Here is a 9,792-nt window from a genome sequence, read left to right on the forward strand (position 1 = left end):
GTAGTCGGGCTTGAATGTTGTCGGGTGTCAGGAACGGCTTAATGTAACTTGACCGTGCCTTCAAACGTCCAGTCTCTTGCATATGGCGTCCAATCGTACGACGAGGGATACCAGACTTGAACGCCAGTGCCCGCATCGTTTGCCGCGATTCTTGGGGGACTTGGCGGATTGCGGCTTCAATCTTGTCCGCAGAACGCGTTCTTTTGCGACCAGAGTTTCCTAAATCAGTACAACCTTAAAACTTGATACTTCTCAAAGATAGTAGAATATAGAATCATGGAGGCTTTACCTGCAATTTTCGGCGCGATATCGGCAACACCCCTGCCATTGCGTGAGGATGCACGGCCACGGCTCCAGATACGGGAGATGGTCCGCGAATCACACTGAAACTGTTGTGCTACATATAGCATGGCGCCACGGGGTAGCTGGCCTTGAACGCATATCCAGGAGCAGCTCGTAGATGCGATGACGTTGCGCGAGGGTCAGGTGCTTCTTCCCATGGATACGAGCAGATGCGACTTTGGGGGACATGTTGGTTTGCTGGGGCATTGTTTGGACGATAGTAAACGATGGACAGTGATTGATTGATATCAAATTGAAAACTATTGACGTAGCGGGTCAGCTCGACTGCGGACTCAGTGACGTGCCAAGTTTGGCGCGCAATAACTCTGGAACTAAAAGGGTCCAGAACGATCGCAATTAACCCAATCAAAGCAGAGTTCTTGCGCTTTTGAATGCACCTATCAGCACCAATTAAATCGTACTTTTAGAAAAATTCCGCCAATGAGAACATGGAGGCGACAACTATTATGCGCCAGAGTAGTAAACGAAATGAATTTGATTAGTGAGCGGTATCCGGTTTTCGGATAATGTTCATGTTTGAGTTGGTGGTTCCAGACGGAGATGGACCATTCTTGCTTTTGGCAGACATTCGTGTTTCACTGTAACCTGGGTCCAGTCGTGTAGAATGTGCGATGACGAATTCGGCAGTCAAACCGATCCAAGTATTGTGCAAGGTACACAAATCCTTTTGGTCAATTGCATGTATCAACCAATCCTCGGTATAGTGCCCTCACAGGGCAGCAAATCGAAGAAGTTGCGCCCACAAGTCCAAAGAGCCTACGTTTGGTGCGATGCGAGTGACGAGAAAATGTTCGACCTTTGTTACAAGTCTGACTTGGCCACACGTTTTGACTCGAAGAACAACTACGGGAAACGTGTGGCTTACGTCATGCTTGCGACGGAGCTTAGCATTGCCATGAAACGAAACGTGAATTCACGTCGAAGCAAGTGCAGGACAAGGTCAGATATTTTTGTAATATATGTATACTTTAAGTTATCACCAGTGATTAGTTTGCAAAATTGAAAACGGAGTGGTCAATCTCAAAGCCAAGTCCTACGGGCAACTCTTCGTTGCAGCCCATTCCAATGCACTACGATGTTATGTTGGAATACTGGGGTGAAAAAGCTGGCTACCAAAGGGAAGCTTTGATGAGTACGGACGATTTCAGCGACGATGACAACGCCGAAACAAAAATCGGTATCAATAAGTCTATCTATCATGCTATCTTTTTCCATTTTCTTGAGTCAGAATTTTTCCATGATTTTTGCTTGAGCAAGTTTCATTTTTGTGAGAGATAATTGATTCCGATTTTAAAAATGATTTTAGTCTGACTAATTTATTCTTACGAGAAATGATTTTGCAGAGACGTCTGAGGTGGAAAATGTCGATGCGCCAGAAATAAAGACGGAAGGGCAGAAACAAAGCAAGACTGAAGGGCCGCAACGAAAAAAGATGAAAAAAGCAGTCCGGACATCAAAATCCAATTCGGACTCTTTGGAATCTGGTTTAATGCCATCATGGAGGGACTTAGGTTCTTGGGAACCTCCATGGCGCAGCAGCCTCCGGCGCAGACTGCACAAGGTGCCACGTTGAATGACGTTCTGGATGCGATCAAGGCGCAGTCGGACACAATGGCCCAACTTGTCGCCATCATGGTTGCCCAAACAAAGAAGCAGCAATAAATACAATTAAGTTTTGTTGACTTTTGTATTTTCAAATTTATCTTTGCCAAATTTTTGCAATTGACAATCTCTATTATCAAATTTATCTGTACAATATTTTTGCAATTGATAATCTCTTGGACAACGCACTCGTTCGGAGGAGCTTGTTCGTTTCGCCATCGCCTTCGTCGTAGGGTTGCACGTAATTATTTTAGTCTCGCCTTGGGCACGGAATGTCAAAGAGGCCATCATTAAATTGTAAGAACATGTTGTGGAGAACAAAGCAAGCCGCGACGACGCAGACGGTGCGGTCGAGAGTCTTCTCTTTCATGGGAGTCTTCAATATTCGAAACCGTTCCTTGAGTCGCCCGAAGGCACATTCGACTGTAATTCTGGTGCTGGAGTGCTTAAAGTTAAAATGCTTTTGCATACTCGACAGTTTTCCACCCTCTTCGTGTGGCAAAAATGGGGTAATCAACCATGGAAACAACGCGTAACCGGCGTCGCCAAGGATAAAGCAGCCCACCGGTATTTTATCACGGATTGTACAGCCTAAATTTATCGATTAATCATTAGAAACGATTTTGAAGCGGAATGAAAATCATGAATTGTCTGACCTAGTTTTGACGTTTTCCATATTTTGTTTTCGGAATACAACCCAGGACGAATATCCACGGACAAAAACTTGAGCTTCGCATCGACCAGTGCTTGGATGTTGAGGGAGGGGTCGCAATTGCGATTGTAAAAACCGTCGAAATCATCTGGCCGATAAATATCGACCAGGGTCCCGTCGACAGCTCTAACAATACCAGGGATGTTTTGTTTGGCAAGAAATTCCATTTCTATTTGGGCCCAGTCTGATGCAGCCTTGGGCAGTTTAATCCACGATTTTACATGGTCAGCCAAAATGGTGATAAAGTGATTTACTGTTTCCACGCACCAGGACTTTGACATGCCGAACGCAGCACCGGTTTCGCGGTATCCACCCTCGGAACCAAGAAAGTAGAGCAAACCTTTTTTTCGAATGAGTGGGGCGTGGTACGATGGCACATATCGGGCTGAACATCGCGAAACCATCACACAAGCTGAGTAAAAGTAGCTTGGCTACAACGGAGGTTGGTCTCGAACCACTGATTGAACTGTGGCTTGCCGAGCATAGAGTCAAAGTCGACATGAAGACATTGTACTTGTCCGCACGACCCAGCATGGTAGCGACAACAACGCACACGAAGGATATCGTATATGCCGCAGCAACAACAGCGACCTGTTCAGTCTGAATTGGACTGTACCAGGAGATCACAGACACGAACGATTGTGTTCACCGACCAGAAAACCAGGCGACATCCGAATATTGATTACCCGTACAGAAATGAACCACCTCGGACATGAAGTAAATTCTTCCCCGATCAGGGCCTGGTCGGGGAAGAATTTACTTAGATGAAATGCACCATATCATTTAGGTTATCTGCCCATCAACCAGCGAATCACTTCGATGTAATCCAGGCATCACAGTCAATACACTCACTCACAGTGTACCGAGGGAGGTTCGGTAAGTCCTAGTGTGGGCCTAAATAGGATCCACCGAGGGACTAATTAGTTGCTCCCTCGGCGAGTCTAAAAATAGAACCCGACTGAACTCACTGTCAACTGTGCACACACTTGCACGGGTAGTTGATCCGAGGCACGGCCGAGAACACCGACCATGACATATAGCTTGGTTTCACGATGTCAATTGTAAGCTGGGTAGATTAACAGCGTAAAACTGTGCTGTGGATGTTGGGGCATATGTACTCTCTGCCAAACTAACAGTACTGTAAACCCAGTGAATTTACTGACACACTGCTAAATTCATACTGACCTGTCGTTTCAACGACAAGTATACTGTACCTTCACCACATCACGTTTCTAAAATAAGTTCCATCAGTTGCATGGCATTTCTATCTCCAAATTGTCGTGTCTGGATGGAGTTTGATCACCTTTGTGGTTTTGGACATTATAGCCAATAGAAATGCTTAGCTTACAACCTGACATGCGGCGTCGTGCAAATTCGATTTATATCACGTCAAATTCAAATATCTTGATAGTTGTATAATTTCTCAATGGAAGCGCTCGTCGTGCACGAAGCCTTAAAACTGGATGTCGGTCGTGTAAAAACCGTACTAGTATTATGAATCCTACCATGTCTTAAAGGCAATAAAATATTAAGGTAACATTAATATCTATTCGCTGCAACGCCCAAGACAACCAATTTTGCGCTATAAATTTGATTCGTCATCGGGCAGCAGAAAAATAGTACTACTCTGGAAGAAAATATAAGGAAGTCTCTATATAATGGAGCATATTTTTTTCAAAAATTGACCAAACTGTACGGATTCGATACGAATCGACCAACCAACGCAAGGCGAATCCGATGCGACAATCTATTCGTGAAAATAGTCAGCAGAAAGAGTGCTGGCTAGAGTCCACCCACATAATTTATTCCATATAAAAATATCTGATTCAGTAGTAGTACTACTAGTAGTGACATTAAAAGTAGTTGGCAAAGAGTCGAATTAATGCAATTTGGACAATGGAAAGCATAAGCGAGTGTTGTGAGCATTAATATACTGTAATGAATTCTTGATACTACATATTTCTCGTCGACAACGTCGTTCCCTGTAGAACTGTTGTATAATAGCTGAACAGTTCCGTCCGAAGTCGAGATGCACCAAGCGAATTAACACGGGTTTGAGCACGATGTCAAGAGGAATAGCCCGGTCAACGTAGGTTATGCTCACCACTGTCTTTTGGTGACAGTATAGTATTGCTTTCAGTAACTAATGCTTCATTTTGGCAAGAAAACTACAGTAGTATTAATACGTCGAATAGGCTTGTAAACAATAGTACTAGTATTGGCTTTGTCATACTCCGCATCGCTTAGTAATACTATCTACGGATAGTACCTTGAAGTAAGGCAATACAAATCCTAGTATAATTGAGTACCACTGTACTAGACTTCCTTATCTTTTTGTCCAAGTGGACAGTGGACTTTTCCTTATATTTTCTTCCAGAGTAGTACAAAATAATCGAGGTTTAATTATTCTGAGGCCTTGGTGCTTATGGCCACCCGTGATGTTGCGTGCAATGAAGGGCAGGTAAGACAAACGTTTGAAGCTGCCGCCCCTAGACAAGTATCGGAAAGTGACGAATTGGTACTCTATGCATGAACCTCACCAACCGCGCTTCGTTTCCCGGGGTTCTTCACCGTGCACTCGAAGCGCCAGTGGCGCGTGTTCCTTCTGCCAATTGGACCTTGAAATGTTGTCTTTGTAACATCTTCAGCCAATGATATAATTGCATTTTTCATATTAGCCAATCATAAACAAGTAAAATGTCCCTACTGAAAAAATGCATTTTGCAAATGTTCGGAGAAATTTGGAACAGCGGAAGTACAGTACTCCTACCAGATACAGTAGGCATTGCTTTCGTATACTGATTTCCACACTATTCGAAACGGTGACATTTGACAATGTTTAACAGTTTATAAAATGTTACAGTTATCATTTGTCAAATTATTCAACACCATCTTGGTTTCCAACCACGAGTTCAGACATCCTCTCACTAAGCACAGACAAGTCGCCGTCGAGAATGCCAGTTCTGACCCAGCAATTTGTCACAGTTGACTGTGACACGGAACGCCATGCCTCTTTGGCCCAGCCCATCGCCACCACAAGTGGAACCTCGTACAGTACATATCTCCCCTGCCGCCCCGCCATGAGAGCATCAATTTGGTCGAGCGCGTTCTCCAGCTGCCGCTGTTTGACCTTGGACTTGAACGATGCAATGATGCCAGCATCTTGTGGTTGAAGGTAAGCAGTTGTTTTCTTCGGCAGCATTCGAACTCGAATGTTTCTCAACACAATCTCGGTGTGAAGTATGTGTGGTGGTGCATTGTCCACGAGCATCAAAATCTGTCGGTCTTGTGCAGCCACTTTGGCATCCAACGCATTTAGGTACGTGTTGACGATGTTACCATTCATCCAAGCCTTCTTACTTGCATGGTAGTCGAATACGAGTTCTACACCAAAGCCCCATCTGGGCTTACCTCACCCCAACCCAGGGCACGACCCTCATATCCATCCATCAACAGGCTACATACAACAAAGGTCCGCTGGGTGGGAGACATTACCAATGACAAGGGCATCATGCTACTTAGCCTTGAGTCTCTCCGCACAAAATTTGGGTGGTCCAGGCACACGCTCCAACGGTTTGCTCCCATCTGGGACGCCATCCCCACAGCTGTGCCACCCAACCCTCCACCGGCCCTTCAGCAACAAACACTACCGTGCCCCCCCCGCCCCGCCGGCCAACCACTACCTCTCCCACTGCCACCACCGCTCCGTTCCTCCCTACCATACCTTGCCCACCCTCTTGGCCGCACCTTCTTTGTCCCTACCCCGGGCTACGAAACCCTACACATCCCTGTCCACGCCATGCTAGTCATCCCTCACCACCTCACCCATCAGGATGGACAACCCCCCACCCTCAGCTACCGCATCGGACAGCGCAATAGTATCTAAACCCGGCAATCACCCGCGGGCACAGAGATTGCTGTCACCTTCTGGCACGAACTCCGCAAAGACTCCGACATCTGGTACTCCCCTACACCGCGCGAAGCGCGCGGCCGCCACAGACTGGTATCCATTACCGACTGTGCAGTACTTATCGGCAACCTCCTACCCACCAGCCGAGACCAACGCCACAAGTTTATTCCCTGGACCGACACGTCATGGACTGACACACGTACCCATATCACCCACAGCGGGAAAAATAACCGCTCCCTCATTGCCTCCACCGCGAGAGGCACCACCGACCGGACCCAAAGCCCTACAGGGCGCCAGCCGGCCCAGCAGGCAACGCCGGCCTGTACCGCATGCCACCGCCTAGCGGACACTACTTTATGTCCCGACTGTGGCCAATGACATCACTCGGCATGCATCCCACACTGCCAAGTTGTCCCTCATCACACTACCCCGACGTACGGCCTACACACCCTCCCCCTACGGGCTGCACGCACTTATGCTGTGGGTGATGGCAGCGTCACGCACCAGGGCACCCCAGCCACACATGGAACCTGGAGCTACATGGGCCGCGACGGAACCACCCTCGCGGGGACCTTACAAGTACACGCTAATCACATCACACCCACGCGTTGCGAACTACATAGCCTCCTGGTGGGCCTCCATCATTCTGGAGATGCTGCACTACAAATATGCGACAACCCAAAAGCCATTGGACTGGTCGTCCTAGCCAGATCCCTCAAACGCCGCGGAGGGCTCCCCCGCTACAGCAACATATACAGGGTGGAACTTCGCTCGCTCATGGCTCTCTTCACCGATACTGGAACCTTCACCGGCGAATGGATCCGCTCTCACCAGGACCCCGCGGACACGCCCGACCCAATCCTCCGCACCAAGCGCACACTCCTCGCCGAGGCGGACTCCCTCGCCACCCTAGCACACCAGCTCCTCCCCCTTACGAACTATGCGCACCTCATTATCCCAGACTACTGGGAGCTTCGAGACGACCACGACAGGCCGATCACGGGCGCAACGGCCCCATGGCTGGGCGCAGTCTATGGCCGAAGAGATTGGCCCAATGCCCAAGCCCGGAAACCGGACACCCGCCAGACCATCCAGCCCTACGCTCCCCACAGGGGACATCTGTAAATGGGACCTCCTAGCGCTCAATTTCTACTGGCGTGCCATCTGCTACACCTTATACACCAACGCCCGCATACACCGCATCTACCCACGCTGGGAGCCACACTGTCGCACATGCCCCGCTTCCATCGACACGCAGGAACACCGCTTCGGCCTCTCACAACCTGTATGCCCAATGTCGGTCCCACTCTCCCAAAAAATCCTCCTCGCCACACAAGCCATCCTCCCAAAGGCCAGGCTCCCTGACCAAGATATCTACCTACCGGGACATAGCACAGCAACCGCGCACATCCTGCCAGGACTGAAACGTCCGCAATGGAAAAGCCGTGGCGGCAACCCCTCCCCCAACACGGGCACCTGCATGATTCCCCTTACCGCTCAACGCTGTGTCCATGCCCTCCACATGCAACGCCTACTGCCCCCCCCCAACCTGAATCTCTCATGCTCGCTGCCTCCCAATTATCCTGGGAATCTCACCAGTGCCCCAAGCCGGGCCTCCTACTACCGCGCTGGCTATACCACACAGCGCTGCGATCCACCCCCTCCTTGCACCACGGGACTTCTGGTTTGGTCAATGGATGGGCGGACCCAATGGCGCTACTTTTCATGGACCACTCGGACGCTCCCCCCACTGCATTATCCCCCGTCTCCCGACTAACCACCACTGGTGGATCGATGCCACTCACAACCCCTACCCCTCCACTTGGTGGCGCCTACTTACCACGGCAATACACGAAGCTACCGCTCATCACACGCCGGCCACCTACTGGTTTGTCGTTCCCGATGGCTCACGCGGCCATACAACGGCTGAGCAGCTACAAACAACATGGCTTCTCACCATACCCCCGCGCCAGCTCTCGCTTCGCCACATCTCCTCCATCCACCACACCTCCACGCCCCACTGGGGAACACTAGCTACTGGCAACCCCACTCCTCTCCACATCGGATTCTTCACCACAGGCAATACACTCGAGCTCCTCACCTCTGCCCAGCTGTACTGGACGGCCATACTTCAACTCATCGATGCCACCCATTGGCTGCATAGGCTTCCCCCAACCACTCTCCTCAGCTCGGAGGAAACTCCCACGGCAGATGCCCCACGACTTCTCACTGCCCCCACACACTGCCTGCACTGGGCCCAGACCTCCATTCCTGACTACGACCCATATGCCCTCGAATCCCGCGCATTCCTAACGGCTACGTACCCTACTATATACCACGCTACCCCAGGCTGGACAACCTTCCCAACCATGACTCACTCCACACAAGCCTGGGCAGCCTCAATTACCCATCTCCGCGCTCCACTTTTCCATACCCAATGGTTCGTGGCGCACTGGGCAGTCCTCCGCCGACATTGGCAAACTACATGCGCTACTAACGTGGACCACATCCGCACCACAGGGGAACTACCCCTCCTCACTGAGGTTAACAACACCATCCGGCTTAAACGCCGCCACCACGATGCCGCCCCCATGGGCCACGACCGACGTATCCGTGCCCGCAGAGCCCACCTTACAGCCAAGACGCTGCAATGGCACTCCCATCGAATCTCCTTACTACAACCCGCCATCCCACCTCCCATAGGCTACGCCGACCCGACCCTACGGCCACCGCGTCTCCCCCCGGACCTCGGACTACCACCTCCAGCGGTATAAGGATTCTGCCCCTTTGAGCAGACCCACTCAGGTTTTTCAAGTAGTTAAGTCCGCTAGCTGCCAAAGCAGCTAGTACGCGGCCGAGGCCATTAAGTGCCCGCTGAGCGATTTTAACTTTACAGCGTAATAACAAATAACAAATAACAAATAACAAGAGTTCTACACCAAACTGGCCACGGAAGCATCGCGGGCGAACAGCACTACCGATAAAGAGCGGGTCGACGACATCACTCCCATCAGCATTCGTGGTAAGAGCAAGCGTGATTCTTTTCTTGTTCTTTTTGGTTCCGGAAACTTGATAGCGTGAAATTGAGCAGTGTGGCGACATGGAGTAAAAGAACGAAAGTCTCATCCATGTTGTAGATGTTGCCGGCTTCGTAGCCACTGGTGACATTCTGCATTTCACGCCGTCCGATATCGACATCGGCTTG

At 49.8% G+C, this 9,792-nt stretch overlaps 4 protein-coding genes across 4 annotated transcripts in view; 2 read left to right on the plus strand and 2 right to left on the minus strand.

The window, feature by feature from the left end:
* H257_08316 (hypothetical protein) overlaps nucleotides 1-549 on the minus strand; it is a gene marked incomplete at both ends in the record, with an annotated part of 1,556 nt that extends 1,007 nt beyond the window's left edge. The window contains 3 exons of the mRNA XM_009834146.1: nucleotides 100-219; nucleotides 290-351; nucleotides 402-549. Coding sequence (XP_009832448.1) covers nucleotides 100-219; nucleotides 290-351; nucleotides 402-549 — 330 coding nt within the window. The remainder of the gene's footprint in view (nucleotides 1-99; nucleotides 220-289; nucleotides 352-401) is intronic.
* Nucleotides 550-2,215: 1,666 nt separating this feature from the next.
* Nucleotides 2,216-6,023, minus strand: H257_08317 (hypothetical protein; the record flags this gene model as incomplete). The annotated part of the gene is made up of 2 exons (XM_009834147.1): nucleotides 2,216-2,556; nucleotides 5,567-6,023. The coding sequence occupies 2 exons, from the start codon at nucleotides 6,021-6,023 to the stop codon at nucleotides 2,216-2,218; spliced, it is 798 nt and encodes a 265-aa protein (XP_009832449.1).
* Nucleotides 6,024-6,188: 165 nt separating this feature from the next.
* H257_08318 (hypothetical protein) lies at nucleotides 6,189-6,965 on the plus strand (the record flags this gene model as incomplete). Its single annotated transcript, XM_009834148.1, has 2 exons — nucleotides 6,189-6,555; nucleotides 6,589-6,965. The coding sequence occupies 2 exons, from the start codon at nucleotides 6,189-6,191 to the stop codon at nucleotides 6,963-6,965; spliced, it is 744 nt and encodes a 247-aa protein (XP_009832450.1).
* A 1,416-nt stretch (nucleotides 6,966-8,381) lies between these two features.
* Nucleotides 8,382-9,361, plus strand: H257_08319 (hypothetical protein; the record flags this gene model as incomplete). The annotated part of the gene is made up of 2 exons (XM_009834149.1): nucleotides 8,382-8,412; nucleotides 8,445-9,361. 2 exons carry the CDS (start codon nucleotides 8,382-8,384, stop codon nucleotides 9,359-9,361), a joined length of 948 nt encoding a protein of 315 aa, XP_009832451.1.
* Nucleotides 9,362-9,792: the final 431 nt, after the last annotated feature.

This window comes from Aphanomyces astaci (genome assembly GCF_000520075.1).
Source record: "Aphanomyces astaci strain APO3 unplaced genomic scaffold supercont1.18, whole genome shotgun sequence".
NCBI classification, from domain to species: Eukaryota; Oomycota; class Saprolegniomycetes; order Saprolegniales; family Verrucalvaceae; genus Aphanomyces; species Aphanomyces astaci.